Genomic DNA, 20,000 nt, shown 5'->3' with positions numbered 1-20,000 from the left:
TTTTCACCATTTGCTAACTTTTGCTCCCTTCACGCATTTTACCCTTTGTTTTTCGAAATGTCATTCCGTCACTTCTATCATCCATAATTAATTCATTTGTTATTTCCATTGCTTTTTTGACTGCAAGGGTATTTTCAGATTTTCTAATATTTTATCTTTACTATTTCTGCGATGTTTCATACTCGTTTCGAAAGTTATTATTTCTTTGAAGCTCTTGCATCAGCTTTATCATCAACTCTAAACTTTGATATTATTATTATTATTATTATTATTATTATTATTATTATTATTATTATTATTATTATTATTATTATTATTATTATTATTATTAATGTTTTGTTGTGGTGCGCAATCTTTGTCTTGCTTTTGCCGTGTTAGGGTATTTAAGTTTAATGGAAGAAGCTGTAATCTTCACAGTAACTTATTTTTTTATTATTTTTTTGCAGCTTTCCATAAACGAAAATATTATGTGGTGACATAAACATTTTGGTGAATTCGCTGTCTTTTTCGTCATTTGAGGATATATTCTCAACCTCCGAAAATAGGCCTTCAGGATTTTTCCCGAAAACACTGTCAATTAGCCAGTGAAGAATTCTTTTTGATGCTCATATTGGTCTTACAGGAACGTTCAAGATTCGTAAACCGCTGAAGGAGACAAAAGTTTTTAGTAATAATTATATGAAATTTTCAATATCACATATTTATTTTAATGTCTATTTTCCATGCCGAAGGGCCTCAGTGGCGTGATCGGTATGGTATTGGCCTGCCACCTCGGTGGCCGCGAGTTCGATTCCCGGGCATTCCATTGAAGTGTAAGAGATGTGTATTTCTGGTGATAGAAGTTCACTCTCGACGTGGTTCGGAAGTCACGTAAAGCAGTTGGTCCCGTTGCTGAATAACCACTGGTTCCATGCAACGTAAAAACAACATACAAACAAAAATATTTTCCTTGCCATTCATAAATAAGGTACAAGGATTTAGCATGATGTATGGCAATGGCGCCAGGCTTTCTTAGCTAGATAAATCCATTCATTTGAAATCCACAGACACTACAGCACTTCATGAACCCCTCCCCCACACCTTCACCTTGGATTCACTTCATAACTTGTTGGATACTAGAGCTCCCCTCCCCCCTGTTTTACACTTGTCTGTCCAGCCATTCTTAGGTCTTCCCCACCTCCCCCCTCCCAACATTATATATACATTATACCAGTCTGTTGCCCTCCAAACCATCTAATAACACACTGCTCCATATTTTCACTTATGATAATATTTTCATCATTTCTGCGTTTCTTCTCATTTTTAACCACGTTCAGTTTTGCTTACGTCACATATACCATGTAAACTGGTCATGTCGGCAGTTTCAGTGTTTTTGTTTCATTTGCATTCAACATCCACAGTGCACTTCCATGAAGGAGAATGAGCTCATTAGTCCCTTCATACATTCCCTCTCTGGTTCCCACAGACATTCCAAGTCTCCTGTTAATCTTTTGCTTACACCCTGATACCATTCTTGTTTCACCTGTTCTGACTCACTTCTGTCGTCCTGCTGTCATCTGTTACGTATCCAAAGTCCAGATATGAATCAACCACTTTCTAAACTCTGCTGTCCACATTAACATTCATTGTTTGATATTCCTGGTCTCCAGCTGAACTGTTAACCTTACCATTGCTCACTTTTACTGGTAATTGTCTCCTTTTGCAAACATTAAAAAATTCTTTCATTAATGTATGCAGTTTCTCGTCACTATTCCCAGTTATGATTTTCAGTTGTGAACATCAGCCTGTACCTATATACATTCCTTGCTGTCCCTATGACTTCATTATGGAATTCAGAAAGCTCCTTATCTACTCCTTTACCTTGGGTGTCCTCAACCCTAGAGACCAGTTTATATATATTCTTCTTTCATACTCTTCTCACTTCCTTCTCACTAGATGAATGATATTTGCAGTTATTTTCTTCACTTCCTCTCCAACTTCAGCACATCTGTCATAACCTTCACTTTAGTCAGCCCTTCCTCTTCTCACAAATTACATCTCCCTAACAGCTATTCCATTTACTCTGTGCTAACACATCGTCCTTATCATATTGCTTCTGCCACCAAATTCTTCCCGTTGTTTTATTTCCATAAATCTACCCATTCCTAGTCTCCTTTCTCATGGGTCTCATCCATGTAGCTCTGGATCTTTCAGCTCTCCTAGAACCCTCAGGAGCCGAGCCCAGTGACACTGTAATAGTATCCTGCTCTCTCAGGGACTGTGCGAAGGACATGTCCAAACCATCATTGCCTCCCTTTCATCATGATCTCACTTACAGAGGGAACTCCCATAATTTCCTGTATAGCATCATTTCTAACTCTTGCTATTTGACATTTGGTATTATTCTTAGGGCATTATTCTCAAATCGACAAGATGTTTAGATATAGTTCATTTGTCACGTCAAAATTCATATCCTTCTAGCAGTACGGATCATACTAGACCTCAGTACGTAGTTGTAACCTATTTTATTTCTAAATTTTATTTAACTTCCCCATTGTTTGATTTGACTATGATGATCTTCACTAAATTCCAACTGAAGAGAACCTGTATTAGATATCCTTGTCCATAGATATTTCACAGATCAACCTCATTTTTTTTTGTCTCCATCTAAAGTTATTTTTTCCTTTTGCGTATATTCTGTCCTCCTTGCTTCTGTTTTCCTTAGATTTATTTTACATCCCATCTCTCTAGATACGTGATGTATTGTATTAAGCAAGCTTTATAAATCAAGTACTTTTTGATGATTAAAACTGCATTTGCGTATGTTCTACGTAAGTGTGTCAGCTCTCTATCGTTACTCCATTTTAAACCTTCTGTTTCACCTCCGACCTCCCCCCCCCCCTTTTTTTTTTATTATAAAACCTATGGGAAGGGTAAACAACGAAGGTAAAATAACAGTCCCTCGTAGCACCCCCACTGTTTACTGCTAAGTCATTTAACCAGATCCCATCCATATTAACTTTTCATCTGCTTCGTTTATGAATAAGTCCACTCAAGTGTGTGTGTGTGTGTGTGTGTATATATATATATATATATATATATATATATATATATATATATCTATATATATATATATAATATATATATATATATAGATATATATATATATATATATATATATATGCTTAAAAAATCACAGTAGATGCACGTGACTTCATAAATAAGCGAATACCTCGGGAAAATGATAGTCAGAAATCCACTACTATCATTTTCCCGTGGTATTCGCTTGATATATGATTAATTATATATATATATATATATATATAGTATAATATTATATATATATATATAACGTGAAAGGTAAATTTTGAAGTAATAAAGGTCCACACTTATGTAAGATGTGTATTAAAAAATTCTTAAGACGGGAGCTTTCGTCTACTTGATTAGTAGACTTCATCAGCCGTACTGATTTTTCCTTTTTAAAAACATGAAGTTACGAAGGCCTGTCCCGCCTGTCCTTCGTAACTTTATGTATATTTTTAAAAAGGAAAAATCAGGACTGCTGATGAGGAATACTGATCAAGTAAACGAAACCTCCCGTCTTTTAATAATTTTTTTAATACACATCTTTTATTACCTCCAAAATATATGCATATATATATATATATATATATATATATATATATATATATATATATTTATATATATATATATATATATATATATATATATATATATATATATATATATATATATATATATATATATCTAATAAAAGGAGCCCATACACCAAAATGTAGAGAGAAAAGTACCATATTTCAGAGACTGCTGTCTCTCTCTTCAGGTATATGAATGAGAAAAGTTTACAGAAAAGGTGGTATTTATACCAAGAGATCCGTCCACAAGTAAGCCAATTTGGGTCACCCCCGCTGATAATCTTCCTTTAATCTTCTTAAGCGTTGGTTGAATGAACACTTCGTCGACGACATCTGAGATCCACGCCCCTTTTGAGATGTTCATTACCTGCTTCTCTTTTATTAAGGCCGATTCCATCATTTGACTCTTGTACCGGCAGTTGCTGCTATAAATTACACGTGACATATTCCAGTTTATTCTATGGTTATGTTCATTTATTTGGTTGAAAATAGCCGAGTTATGTTGTCCATACCTAACTGACCGTTTGTGTTGTATTAATCTCTGGGGAAGTGATTTACCTGTAAATCCGATGTAAGATTGGTCACAGTCCTAGCATGGGATCTCATATACCCCAGAGTCTTTGGGAGATGTCTTTTGTTGGACGTTAATCAGGGATTTGGCTAAGGTATTTGGGTAGGTAAATGCAAAAGGGTGGGATTTCCCAAGTGTGGGTTACTCTCTTAATCGTCTCCAGGTGAGGAATTTTTATTTTATTGTTGGGTGTGTCTCTGGTCTTGTCTTTAGGGGGTCGGTAGAAAATTAAGTTTGATTTTGAATTGCTTTCTCAATTATATGGTCAGGATACTTTAAAGATGAAAGTTGCTTGCGAATTAGTTCAAATTCTTTTTCCAGGAAATCTGGGGAACAAATTCGTAAGGCTCTTAAGAACAAGTTACTAGCTACACCTATCTTGATAGTAATGTCGTGATAGCTAAAGTAGTGAATATATGAAAGTGAGAACGTTGGTTTTCTGTATATGGTAAATTTGTATTCTGTCGTGTCTCTGATTATTAAAACATCAAGAAAAGGAATTTTGTTGTCTGTTTCCCATTCAACTTTAAATTTGATGCTGGGCACTAATGCGTTTAATTTTGAGAGGAATTCATTAAAATTACCCCACTTATTATCCCAAAATGTTAGGATGTCATCCACGTATCTCATCCACAGCATGTTTTTGGGTTTTATTGCATTTATTACTGTAGTTTCAAAGTATTCCATGTACAGATTGGCTAAAACAGGACTTAAAGGACTACCCATACTACACCCGAATTTTTGCTTGTAGAATGATTCCCCGAATGAAAATACGTTATTAGATGCACATAATTCAACTAACTATTATTTTGTCAAGCGCCAATGGGAAATGATCTGAATAGGGGGATAATTTTTCCCTTAAAAACTGAAGAACATCCTGTACTGGTACTTTTGTGAATAGGGTCTACGTCAAGGCTTAAAAGTTTTATGTTGTGAAGTGGTATATGTGCTTCTTTGAATTTGTGACAAAAATCTTACGAATGTTTGATGTGACTGGGAGAAAAAGTGCCTAAAAAACGAGAAAGGAGGCCAGCTAACCTTTCTCCTTTTTTAGGCACTTTTTCTCCCAGTCACATCAAACATTCGGAAGATTTTTGTCACAAATTCAGAGAAGCACATATACCACTTCACAACATAAAACTTTTAAGCCTTGACGTAGACTCCCTATTCACAAAAGTACCAGTACAGGACGTTCTTCAGTTTTTAAGGGAAAAATTATCCCCTATTCAGATCATTTCCCATTGGCGCTTGACAAAATAATAAAGTTAGTTGAATTATGTGCATCTAATAACGTATTTTCATTCGGGGAATCATTCTACAAGCAAAAATTCGGGTGTAGTATGGGTAGTCCTTTAAGTCCTGTTTTAGCCAATCTGTACATGGAATACTTTGAAACTACAGTAATAAATGCAATAAAACCCAAAAACATGCTGTGGATGAGATACGTGGATGACATCCTAACATTTTGGGATAATAAGTGGGGTAATTTTAATGAATTCCTCTCAAAATTAAACGCATTAGTGCCCAGCATCAAATTTAAAGTTGAATGGGAAACAGACAACAAAATTCCTTTTCTTGATGTTTTAATAATCAGAGACACGACAGAATACAAATTTACCATATACAGAAAACCAACGTTCTCACTTTCATATATTCACTACTTTAGCTATCACGACATTACTATCAAGATAGGTGTAGCTAGTAACTTGTTCTTAAGAGCCTTACGAATTTGTTCCCCAGATTTCCTGGAAAAAGAATTTGAACTAATTCGCAAGCAACTTTCATCTTTAAAGTATCCTGACAATATAATTGAGAAAGCAATTCAAAATCAAACGTAATTTTCTACCGACCCCCTAAAGACAAGACCAGAGACACACCCAACAATAAAATAAAAATTCCTCACCTGGAGACGATTAAGAGAGTAACCCACACCCTTGGGAAATCCCACCCTTTTGCATTTACCTACCCAAATATCTTAGCCAAATCCCTGATTAACGTCCAACAAAAGACATCTCCCAAAGACTCTGGGGTATATGCGATCCCATGCTAGGACTGTGACCAATCTTACATCGGATTTACAGGTAAATCACTTCCCCAGAGATTAATACAACACAAACGGTCAGTTAGGTATGGACAACATGACTCGGCTATTTTCAACCATATAAATGAACATAACCATAGAATAAACTGGAATATGTCACGTGTAATTTATAGCAGCAACTGCCGGTACAAGAGTCAAATGATGGAATTGGCCCTAATAAAAGAGAAGCAGGTAATGAACATCTCAAAAGGGGCGTGGATCTCAGATGTCGTCGACGAAGTGTTCATTCAACCAACGCTTAAGAAGATTAAAGGAAGATTATCAGCGGGGGTGACCTAAATTGACTTACTTGTGGACGGATCTCTTGGTATAAATACCACCTTTTCTGTAAACTTTTCTCATTCATATACCTGAAGAGAGAGACAGCAGTCTCTGAAATATAGTACTTTTCTCTACATTTTGGTGTTTTTATGGGCTCCTTTTATTAGATGGAATTCTGTTGTTACAGAACATTTTTACCAGTCTATATATATATATATATATATATATAATATATATATATGATATTATATATATAGATATTATATATATAAGTATGTATGTATGTATGTTTAATGGGAAGGCCATAGAGACGCAAGACCTTTCGTAATATTTGTCAGTGGACGATGCCAGACTTCTCGTAATCAACAACAGCCATCAAAATAATCTAGCAAGATCTTATCCGCACCATTTCCCCTTGCCAGAATATGCATATGAATGTTTCATGTTTTTCTCTGCAAGTATTCATTCTTTAGCTGCTGAGTCATAGGTGAAACCCTGTACAGAAAACGTCACCCGCTAGTGTTTGATGTAATTGTTATAGAGAGAGAAAAAAAGTCCTTCTCTCTCTCTCTCTCTCTCTCTCTCTCTCGTTTATAGGCAAGAGCAACTGCATAAAAACTTCCGGAATTCACGAGTATATTGGTAAATATCTTTTGTGACTTTTGTGATATGATATAACTGGGGTATTTGAGCTCCTGTAATATGATTCACCAGCTCTCCAGCAGACGGCGTTTTTTTTTTTTTTTTTTTTTTTTTTTAAGTAGTAAGATATAAATATTTTGTTATAACGTGCGAATATTACTTTACAATAGAATATTGTGTAGTTTTGCGTTTTAGGAATGTGTGTACATTTGCTAGGGATATCACTTTCTTTCATGTATAGTTCATTCTCATCTGTAGGTTGGCATTTGCCCTTTTTTCAACGATGACATCTCTCTCTTTGTATATATATACCAAACATTCATATGTACAAATCATATCTATTTACTCATTTTCAAGGTGTTCCGCAGTCTCTCAATTCAATTATATTTTGCATAATTATCAGTCTTGTCTCTGTGGATGTTGTTGAGTCTGCTGCTCCAAATCGGGCCTCTTATCCCCTTAAAATACTCACGCTAAGGCCCATGCAAGCACAAAGCCGGTTTAATGTAAACCAAACAACTAGTCTGCTGCTATACACGGCTGCCGCTGCGAATCAGTTAACACCTTTATTGGTTTTTAAATGGTGACTATGTAGTCAGTGCCCTCAGTCCTTATAGCGTTGGGCTGTAGCCTCTGTACTGTAGCTTTTCTCAGTCTTAGGGTTCAGGTCAGTTTCTCAGAAATTGTGCACTATTTTAACCACCTCTTATTTTGCCATAAGGAATTTATAGTGCCAGAAAACACAATTGGCAAATTCATGGATTTTTGGCCTTACACGTACTACAGTATCAGTTCTTATGTAATTTTATAACTAACTGATTTGCTGTAATTTTTGAGATTCATCTCTCTCCTGTAAATAGATAATGATGTTGGTAACGACGTTAACAAGAGTATGTGCGATTAGACTCGTATAGCCGTGCATGCTATTTTCTCTCCGAACGCTCACTCAATTCTGTTCACTTTATTCTGTTTGCTTCTTTGTCGGTTTAAGTCTTTATCATGTCTCCTGTTTTCTCTGATTTAGCAACTCTCACAATTGGAATTGTGCTCACACCATAGTTCTTAATATACGAATGGAGATGCGTTTTTGCTTCTAATTAAGACTGTTAAGAAAGAAACATCGTAGTTTTTGAAATGCAAATATAGATGCTTTTTTTCTCATTAAGACTGTTAAGATAGAAATATCGTAGTTTTTGAAACCCAAATATAGATGCTTTTTTGTTTCTAATCAAGACTGTCAAGAAAGAAACATCGTAGATTTTAATATATAAATACAGATGCTTGAAACAGTATTTTTTTAAATACAAATACAGATGCTTCTTTGCTCCTAATCAAGATTGTTAAGAAACTTGGTAGTTTTTAAAATGCAATCACAGATGTTTGAATTATAGTAGCGTTTAGTATAAAAATACAGATGCTTCCTTGCTTCTAATCAACTGTTAGGAAGACTCATAACTTGCGGCCAAATCACTCTCTACTGACTGCTTCTTTATGACCGCCGTCGGTGGCTCGCGCGCGAAGAAGTCAATATGTCAGGAATCGATGACTTGTCAATACCAAATAAACATAATCGCTCCAGTCACATGGTATCAGCATTTGCTATTGATGAATGTATATGTGGGTAAGTTATAGTTTTATTTACACCGCCTTGATAGACCCGAGTCTCCGGAAAATGATTTTCAGTTGGAGGTTGGGATTTATCCGTCGCTGCATGATATTCCAGGATTGATTCCTTTGCTGTTGGGTGCATTCATCCGTGTTTATTTAGCTACCGATTTAACCATTTTGCACCAGCTAGTCTTCATTAGTTACTCTTTGTGCTTGCTTGTCACGTTTCTACTCTCAGATCATTATTAACGTTTGACGTAACATGCGGCTAGATTTGTCTTGTTCGGACTCACACTTGTGATTCTTTGCTGTTTTTAGGTATCCCTGTGTTTCTAGTAATAGCTTTCATCATTTTGTATTAAAGGGCTTTGGAAGTTTCTATAGGTATTACCTCTTCCTACGAAGCTGGAAAGGGTTTTGGTTTTCATTCGTGTTTGTTTCCGTCTTTTTTTATATCGTTCTGCATAGGTGATTAAAAAAAATATTGATTACAATTATTATTTTGAGAGATGCACTATTTGGTAGGAAGTTGAAAGGTTTTGACATGGATTTGTATCCCCTTTGGATTTTAGGTCAAGGATGCTTAACATTTATCCTGTTCCTGTCTAGATATTTCAAAATTTTTTGATGTACCTTAGTTATAATCACAAAAATTAGATCAAGAACTCTGCAGTGGAAGTCTGACGGAGCTTGTATATTGTCTCAATTTGTAAAAGGTCTTGCGGATCCGGATGACAAACCGGACTTGGTGGATATGGATAAGGTGTAATTGGACTTTCCCTCATTTAAAGGAGTTGGTCACTCTTGTTTGACCCATGATGTTCAATGAATAACCCAGATGACTCAACCCAAGAATGCTGAATATGTTGAATATTATCATGTATTTCAAAGCCCAACGAATACCAAGTCTGGAATCTGTCAATACATATACACACATATTTATATGTATATTTATAAGTTTTTATATTTTTCCAATAGTAAGCTACAAATGTCGTTTGATACCCAATTTTCTCCTCCTCGGAAATCACATTAAAGAGGAATTATAATTGATAAGTGATAGCCCTGTGGTAAAACTACTCGTCACTGAAGATGGATGGTGAAAGTGAAGTGCATTTTAGACTATGTAGGGAGGAGAGTTCTAAAATGCACTTCACTTTCACCATCGTACATCTGTAACACCTTCCACGTCGCCTCTCTATTGATTCTATCGCTAGATTTTTGTAGAGCCATGTGTAGTGCATACAGCATTTCTCTTTTATGTTCAGATTTCTCAAAAGTACTGTCGTAATCAACACTTCTGCTACAAGTTCTACCTTTTGTAAGCCGATAGTTAACTTCTTGCCTATGATTTTTAAAATGTCGTTCTGGATAGAGTGATGCTGGAAGTCAAAGGAAAGACAGTAGATGTAAATAAGCGCAAAATTTTGGGATGAGAGAGAAAAAAAAATAAAGATTGTGAATTTAGTGTAGTATGGCTAATGGTCGTAGAGGTCAATGTTCATTGGGAATAGTGAAGAGAAATAGTAGACCAGGTACAGTTTAAAATGTGAACAATATTAAAGGTATTAGGGTAAATGGAACCTGGGAAAATGGAGCACTGAAAGTTTGTATGGTTGAAGGGAGAATGTTAGCATTAGGTTCATGTATATGGTAATGAATATACTGGATGATGAGAGGATGAAAGGATGAGAAAGGATTTAAGGCACAACATAAGTGAAGCAAGGAAGGCAGCAGGATGTGTGGAGAACATTGGGAAAAAGTGATTGTCAAATGAAGTCAAGGTTAGAACGTATGAAAGGATTGCTGAGCAAACTCTCCTTCTGGAAGTTGGGTGTAGATACTAAGTGCAAATAAAAAATGGAATCTGTGGAGATGAATTATTTGCATAATAAATGTACCAAAACAAGAACTGAAGAGATGAAAAAAGTTGAAGGGCTGCTCAGTCGTCAGAGAAGTGTTTGATTTGAGGAGATAAGCTGGTGGAAAAAGTGACAATACGGAAGTGTTTAGGAAAGTAAAGAAGAATACCAACAAGTAGCTGGATAGAAGGTGTAAAACAGGAGATGGAAAAGAGAGACCTCGACATCCAAGAAGAGTGTGCGCGTGCAAGATGAATAATGTGTGTGTGTGTGTGTGTGTGTGTGTACGCAATAGGGGGGGGGGGTGGTTTAGGGTTGTTCCACCCATGGTCTCAACATCTTGTCTACGTGGTATATGAACTGTCTAATTTTTTAGGACATTTTTCTGCACTGGGATTCATTCATGACTGAGCTTTGGGAAAAGGCTCTATATATATATATATATATATATATATATATATATATAATATATATATACATATATATATATACTATATATATATATATATATATATATATATATATATATATATATATATGACAGTATTATTCTTTTGTTGACTATTGCGTTTTGATCGCATAATTTTAAAAGTCCAGTTCGCACCTGAGTATTTGAACCGTACATCTTGCATTTTTAAGTGTTTAAATTTAAAGCTTGACTCAATTGTTTGTTTATATCATACATTCAGCTAAAATGATGCAACTTGTGATAATTAAGCTTTTCCAAGCTTGTGTCCGGGATACAGTGGATTGAGGAGACTCCCATGAACTCTGCCCAGAAGGGACATGTTTCTGTATCCTGCTTAACCGGTGAGACGCCACTGACGTAGAGGCGAAACACGGCAGTTTTATTTGGAGTCATTGGTGAATTTATGAGCGTTGCTCTTCCCAGTGCTCAGTCTCAATCTCATGCGCGCGCGCACAATTTATTCCGCCCTACTTCTCTGTTTAATTGGTCTTCATATGTCAAAAACCATTACGAATGATGAAGCAGCAACCAGTGTTTCTCTTCTGTCGTTTTTTCTCGATTTTAGGTAATTTTATATCTATGCAATATCGAGTGCAGTATTCACTTGCATCAGCTTTTTAAATATCTAGAGTCGTGATTTCATTTGGAATTAGAATACTTTGAAAACCCCTTCCTGCAAACTGACTGACATGCATACACGCGTCTCCTGCATAGGTATGACATTAATTTCAATTTGGATGTGTCTATTCTGCAGCACAGTCTTATAGTTATTGCTGATTTCGTTAGTTCATTTTCTAAGATGGTTCTCAAGTTACTGGATTGTTCTTGTATTCGGAAAGTATGGAGGTTGCTAAAAGTAGAGAGGCTGCGAATCACTTTAGAATAATTGCGTTATGATTTTATGTAAACCTCAACATTATCATTATGATTATTTTTTGTTGTTGTTGTTGGAAGTAGAAAACTATTCAGTATCGATAAAGTTTTCTGCTAATTGTGGTTTAAAACTTCGTTATCAGTCGACAAAGTCGTGTCCCGAGGCGATTGATGACTAAAGATTTTTTTAACGATATGCTATTCAGTGCCAAATGCACGTTTAAAAGTCATCATTTCATTGTTTCTTTATTTCTCAGAATCTATCATAGTCATAGGTTTCTCAGCTTTTGAATTCAACAATTTTGCTCTGTGATGAAAGAATTGTTTCAAGTAATTTTAGCTGTCTTGTGTCTTCAAGCCCTCAAGTTAATCATGAGGGAGAACGTTGTACTTTCCCAAGATTTTGATATGACGTGGATGGTCGGTACTTCGAGGCTTGTGATTATTTTCCGTGAATGTGTTTCACTTTGACTTATTTGTCAAGGTCTCAGGTCAGTTTCAATATCAACATTTTCTTTTCCTGTGAATTTGATGAAACTATGTAGGTAGGTTCCTCTGCAGTTGGGTACGTACTGTTTTCTTCAGATATCACTACAGTGACCAATTTTTTTTAGGTCTCATATCTACATAAAGGATAAAAATGGTTTTTATTACTTTTAGATCTCGGTAACTTTGACAGGATGCATCCAAATCTACAGGTTTAGTTGAAAATGCTGCCGTTGATGGCCGGGAATTTCACCCATTACTTGTTTAAATTCTCCAAAAGCGTTATTCTTGCAGACTTCCATATTAATTTTCATTATTATTGCGAAACGAAATACTTATAGTCTAAGAACTCTAATTTGTAATAAGCTATAAGTTGCAGCGATCACATGTAAGTGCAGCTGCGTTGTGCAACATCAATGTCAAGAGGTAGCATCTATTCCTGTAAGAAAATTCAATTAAGATTTTAATATTTTTAATGAGGACGGCAGAAGCTTAATAATTAACTGACATCGAGTATCTACGCTCTTCCACGAAGCTTAGATAAATCTCCATGCAATATATTTTCTGGTGTATTTTAGGCAAGGCTTTACCATAGAGGACCCACATCATCACACAACCATAGCGAACAAATGTAATTTTTACACAAAGCTCTACATAGATAATTGCCTTTGCAATCATACGAAAGCAAATTAATTGTTTTCGCACTTTTAGCTCACACATCCATGGCGAACAATACAACAGATCCTATATTCGTTTCATTCCTAAATTTGGAATTTCGCTGATTTGAAGCATAGAGGGGGCTTCTTCTACCTTTTCTGATGGTTTTTGTCACCGTTGCCAAATGCCGCTAGATCATTTGTTTGTGGTATTTGTTCCATCAGTATTATAGGGAAGTACTCGCCGTATCATTATTATAAAAGTTGTGTTGTTAGTGTCTGATCGTAATGATAGGCTGCTATTTTATTCTTTCAGTTATTTTTTCTTTCGTATTACTGATATGTAGGTTTTCTTTTTAGTTCTGTGTTGGAAATGGAAGCCGTAATCAATAAATTTTTACTTCCATAGATTCTTAAAACATAAAACACTATTTCGCTGTAAAACTTTTAGCTGCAAGTATTTTAAAACCTTTTGTAACGTTATAACTTAATTTTTTAATCATTTACTTCAGTCCACGACAGTATAACAAGAATGATTTTGATGCTAATCCAACTGGTGTCGTTGAATTCGGTGTAAGTCAATATAAATATAGTACGGAATATTAGCTTTTTTTTTACCTTCGGTTTTCATTTTTTTATGTACCTCACCCGTTCTTCAAGATAAAAGTACTGTTAAGATAAGATGGTGATAAGACCGTAACTTTATCTGATGGTATACATTATGTAAGAAATGCATGTCTGGTTATTTGTGTTTGTTATGAGTAATTTATATATATATATATATATATATATATATAAAATATATATATATATATATATATATATATATATATATATATTATATATATATATATATATATATATATATATATATATATATACTATATATATATATGTATATGTAAACCGCGATCGAGGTCCGATCCATGAGCTAATGAAGCAGTGTTCAGTCCGTGACCTCTCTTCTAATTCTAGTTTAGAAATGGATCGCCCGTTCCTTTAATGAAACTATAAGGATAGCCTCATCATTTCCACATTGTGATCAAATATAGAAAAAGCAGTGGTGCTTTTCTGATATATATATATATATATATATATATATATATATATATATATATATATATATATATATATATATATATATTATATATATATATATACATATATATATATATATATATATATATATATATATAGTATATATATATATATATATATATATATATATATATATATGCATATATATATATATTTATATATTTATATATATATATATATATATGTAAATAAACTCTTCTGTTAAAACAGGATACGTCTCAAGTATATAAGGCCATTAAAACACTGGCTTAAAGCTAAGGATTATATTTCGGTGGACTGACTCCCACCTTTTTCAGGGTGGAAGTTAGTCCACCGAAATATAGTCCTCTCCTTTCAACCAGTGTTTTTAATGCGCCTTTTATACTTTTAATATATATCATATATATATGATATATATATATATATATATATATATATATGTATGTAGTATGAGTATGTATAATTTATATTTACACACACAATCACAAATACACCGCTGCTTTTTCTAATTTTAACACAATGTGGAATAGATGATACTATATTCCTTATAGTTCATTCAGTGATTCAGAAGCTTTCGCTGCTGAATTAAAGGAACAGGCGACCCATTTTTTAACTAGAATCAGGGGAGAGATCACGGGCTGAACAATTTGCCTCATTAGCCCATGGATCTCACCTCGATCGCTTTTATAATTCACGAGGCGAGTGGCGCCGCTTTCGTCAGTGTGTTCATGTTGTTGCCGAGGAAATGTGTTGTCTGTTATCTTATTAAACCTTTTAAATATATTCTGATCAGTGACATTTAAATATCTTTCTTTTACCCTTAGAATACGGAATATTAGACAAGGTTACGACGAGATATATATCGATTAAGGAAAGTACTTCCATCGACGATTTGAAAAGAAAAAGAAAACGTTTGCCAGTGGTGTATGAAAATCGCATTTTGCAAAACTTAGTGCTGAACGTCTGCCTGTTTTTGGATTTGTGACACGGACCAGAATCATACAAGATTTTGATCTAGGAAGTGCGAGTGAATGGGAGGCGAGTAAAAAGCGAAAAAAATAAATAAAATAAATAAACGTGTGGATGACAAGTGCGACACAAAGATCCCTACGGAAATTTCGTTATTGATTTCCTCCTGGTTGCTCGAGTTCGTCTGGTTTCCAACGCCATGAAGTTAAGGGTCATCTCCCTTGTCCATCTAGTGACCATCGTCATATCAATAGGTAAGTGTTTTGTTTTTGCTTTTTGAATGTTGTTTGTTCGTTGGTTGTTTTTCCCCTGTTACATTTTATTACCTATAGATTTTTGTTGTGTATGCGAAGAGCATCTGGAAAGGGCAAGTCTGTCCGCTGTTTGAATGAATATACATTACAGAAGTACAGTTTGCGTTCGAGTCTGCAGAAATTAAAAATAGGTTATTGGGTCTCATGAAGATATAAAACATCAAACGCTTTGTGTTTTTTAAAGAAAAAAGAAATAAAAAGGCTAATTATGTGCGACTCATATATTCATAGAAACACGATACCTGCTGAATTGTGCCTGTAGATTTAGCCTTGCAGTACAGGACAGGCATCACCTATGAGCAAGTAAATCCTCTATTTTGTTTTTTAATTGTGTTATTTACATTCTATCTTGTCTGTACTGATGGGGATATTGAGAATCCAATACCCAAACTTGGTGTTCTCTCGTTCATCATTTGATTTTCAGAATGTTTTCGTGTCAAAAGTGGTTTTATAACACCGTCTTTACTATACGGGGTCTATTGGATGCAAGAAAAAATATTAGATAACTTCATAAATATGCTTGGTCATGATCTGATGAGAGAGAGAGAGAGAGAGAGAGAGAGAGAGAAAAGAACGCAAGTGGAGATCATGAAACTGAGAGCTTCAGTAATGCATAAAAACTTGTTCTTTGTACATTTTGTAGGCTTGCATGTGTAAAAAACGGCCTTGTCTACCTGGAGATCTGGTATCCATGGTCTAAAGAATATACCGTTTTTTAGATCTAGCTGGTGACAATGTAATCATTGTTGTCACACAGCCATCTCCTTTTTTTTTATGCCATTTTTCCCCTTATAAAATGAAGGGTTTTGTCAACGTTTTTATTGCTTGACTGAATTCTAACACGTGTTGAAGGCGTCAGTATCATAGCCTTTTATCACTTTACACCGGAACTCGCGCTCACGTGAGAAAGGAAGGGAGACAGAAGGGTAAATGTCCATAGTACTAAGTTTGTCTTCATTGGATTTTGACTTTGTTGTTTTTTGCTCTTAGATTCTTATGTCAAGTAAATTAATCTAGAATTACTCTAAGCATTATTCAAATTTAAGTATATACATATACTATATAAATGTAAATAAATTCTTCTATTTAAAGCAGGATACGTCTGAAGTATAAAAGGCCCATTAAAACACACTGGTTTAAAGCTAAGGACTATATTTCGGTGGACTAACTTCCACCCTTATCAAGTAGTGAATGAGCTAGTCCACCGAAATACAGTCCTTAGCTTTAAACCAGTTTTAATGGGCCTGTTATACTTGAGATATATATAAATATATATATATATATATATATATATATATATATATATATATATATATGTGTGTGTTGTGTGTGTGTGTGTGTGTGTGTGTGTGTGTGTGTGTGTGCTGTATATCATAGCTTAATGGAGCCACGACCTCATCCGAGTTTTTTTCCCCAAAGCAAGAAGGTTAGCATTCTTTGGGGAGGTATATATATTATGTATAAATATATGTTTTCAACATTACACAATTTCACCTAGTGGGCTGTCCCCCCAAGGAAGGAAAAGAGAATGAGCATTGCCTCATTCATACTTTGACAGATGAGTCGTACACAGAAGACTCGTCAGTAGCACATCGAATCGCCTTCACGTCTTTGTTTTACTCATTCTGTCCAGCCACCCTTACTTCCCAAACTGTCACGATTTTATTATCTCTTCACCGGTGTATCGTCCTCCATTTTTTCAACATGGCAGAATTTTCAGAATTTTTGATCCATTCTTTTGCATAGGATAACCATTTAACACTCCATTGTATTTCCTCATTTATCACTCAATGTTTCTTATGCCACACATGATAAGTATGATGAGTAATAATGATATTAAATCTCTACAGATTGTACCATATCTTTTTCATATTATACAGCATCAGCACTGCACTGTTGTAGTGTCGTGTTGGCACAAAATTTTCTTCATACATTCGAACGCTGCCTTCCACCCATCCGTGTGCTAGCTTTTCTTGCTTCGGTTATTCTGTGACATTTCTTCTTACACCTTACTTCCATTACAAATATTTAATAGCATATGCTTATACGAAGCTACTTCTCCCACGCCTCCATTGTCCAAATTAACTTAGTTGCTCCATATTCAAGGTTCCCATTTACTCTCATAATCGTAATCTTGCTCACATTTACTCTCGTTTTTCCTCTTTCCTTTTCGTTATCCCTGGTGAAGCCTGCATTTTCTGCTAACATCAGTTGATCCCGTTCACGACTATAGTAGATTCACATCAACCGTGCATCCGATGTCTAGGCCAGTCCCTTACGACGCTCCTGATTGGCTGTTGATAAGCCAATCACGGAGCTGGAAACTCTCAGTCTCTCAAGAGTTCAAGTAGGCAGGATGTATGTTCCATCTCTCCTGAGGGACACGTCTTTCAAAAGTATCTCTCAGGAGAGGTGGAACATACATCCTGCCTATATGAACTCTCGAGAGAGAGACTGAGAGTTTCATCATTCTAAGGATGGAACTCGCACTCCACCATACATCATCAACACTATCCACAAATCGCCATGAGCTTTTTGTAGTTATGTATGCAGCTTGCAACTTTTTACCCCATATATATATTATTCATATATATATATGTGTGTATGTATATGTATGTGTGTGTTTGTGCATGTATGTAGCGAGAGCGAGAGCGAGAGCTAGAACAAACTTTAGAAAAGAAAACTGTCATTGCAATAGTGCAGTTTGTCCACACGCACACACACACAAACAAACAAGAAGTAAATATCAAAGTACAATCTTGAGAAGGAATTTGACTGCTAAGCGCCGTGGTTCCCTTGAGTGCAGCGGCCTGTGATGTCGTTATATGATGACGCAATCACTTCCTAATTAATGTTCAAAAACCCTTGAATGGACTTGAACTAAATGCCTTATTTTACCAGATTTTATCCAGCATTTATTTGATATGCTTGGGTCAGATGTGAAGCGAACCCCCCCCCCCCCCCCCCTCTCCTTTACTTGTTTATCTCTCTCTCTCTCTCTCTCTCTCTCTCTCTCTCTTTCTCTCTCTCATTTGTTTTTACGTATATCCTCGTATTTATAAATGTACGTGTATGGCACAGTATATATTTATGTGCTTGTATATATGTTTATATTTCGGAGTATATTTATGCGCTCTTCCACCAAGAGAGAGAGAGAGAGAGAGAGAGAGAGAGAGAGAGAGAGAGAGAGAGAGAGAGAGAGAGAGAGACGCAGATGGAGTGTAAGTTAGTGTGAAATATATCTGTAATATTGGAATATAATTTTGAAGATAAAAATGGGCCATGTTTCACTGAACTTATAGCTATGTTTAATTGGCGATGTATTCTGACAAAGCCTGCGTAGGCCCGACACCTGAATCTTCCGCTTTTATTGGGTATTCAACAAGAAAACTTCAATTTTAACTACCATGTTCCAGAATGTTGAGTCTCTCTCTCTCTCTCTCTCTCTCTCTCTCTCTCTCTCTCTCTCTCTCTCTTGGAATTTCATTCAGTGTTATTTTCGTTAACTTAGAATGCCCCAATTACATATAACCGTAGGATGGATCTTTTCTGTATGATGCCTTTGTTCTCCAAATAATAAAGCCATCTCTCTCTCTCTCTCTCTCTCTCTCTCTCTCTCTCTCTCTCTCTCTCTCTCTGTCTTTGTATTGGCATCAGTCTTTTGTCCGTCATCAGTAAGGTTACGTAATTGTATTTTTGTTCTGTTTATTTGCAAGTGTTTACGAATACACTTGTGGGATGTTTTAGTATAATATATTTGTTCGTACGAATTACCTTGTGTATCTAATTAAGCTTGCCTTTATGTCAACGAATATATGATAGATTAATATTTTTATGTTTGGCGTTACAATGAACTAATATTTTTATGTTTGGCGTTACAATGAACAAAGAGGACAGGACATGCGGCTGCAAATTGTGAGGTGAGTAAACGGGTCATGAATGAAGTGGCTGACATTTGCTTAGTGAATCAAAGCTGCAGAAACATATGAAAGGTCAGGTAACGGCTTGTAAGAGAAGAAAGGCGATGTCGAATGTTAGAAAGAGCAAGGTTATGTGGTAACAGTTTGGAAGGTGAGAAGGAAATGGAAAGTTATTGAGGATCGGGCATAAGTAGAAGTGGTGAGAAAGGAAGTGAAGACCAGAGTAGACAAAGCAACGGAGGAAACCGGAGCCTGGCAGAAGATTTGAGAAGGAAAGCGGCCTGTTAGTGGAAGCAAATAGAAGTGTATGTGTCCTAGTATATGGAGGTGAAATACTGATTCTTATGGTAATAGATAGTCTGAAAGTTGTGGAGAAGGTTTGTTTGTGTAGGATATGCAAGTCAGAAGGATTGCAAGGGTGAAAATACAGACACGATTTAGATGTTTTGTCATGTAGAGGCAATGGAGAATATTATTTATTAAAAAGGGAGCACAATACGGAGTTTTGGGATGAAAGAGGAGAGTGTTTGGTAGAAGGCGCAGAAGACTGTTGTTGGAA

At 35.5% G+C, this 20,000-nt stretch overlaps 1 protein-coding gene across 1 annotated transcript in view; it reads left to right on the top strand.

Annotated features, from left to right (window-relative positions):
- The window catches only part of LOC135218277 (uncharacterized), a 552,172-nt gene that overhangs the window by 21,438 nt on the left and 510,734 nt on the right, over nt 1-20,000 (top strand). The window contains exon 2 of the mRNA XM_064254485.1: nt 15,063-15,461. Coding sequence (XP_064110555.1) covers nt 15,407-15,461 — 55 coding nt within the window. The 5' untranslated portion in view covers nt 15,063-15,406. The remainder of the gene's footprint in view (nt 1-15,062; nt 15,462-20,000) is intronic.

The sequence above is a fragment of the Macrobrachium nipponense genome, chromosome 9 (assembly GCF_015104395.2).
Source record: "Macrobrachium nipponense isolate FS-2020 chromosome 9, ASM1510439v2, whole genome shotgun sequence".
Taxonomy (NCBI): Eukaryota; Metazoa; Arthropoda; class Malacostraca; order Decapoda; family Palaemonidae; genus Macrobrachium; species Macrobrachium nipponense.
This window is presented reverse-complemented; position numbering and strand designations above follow the sequence as displayed.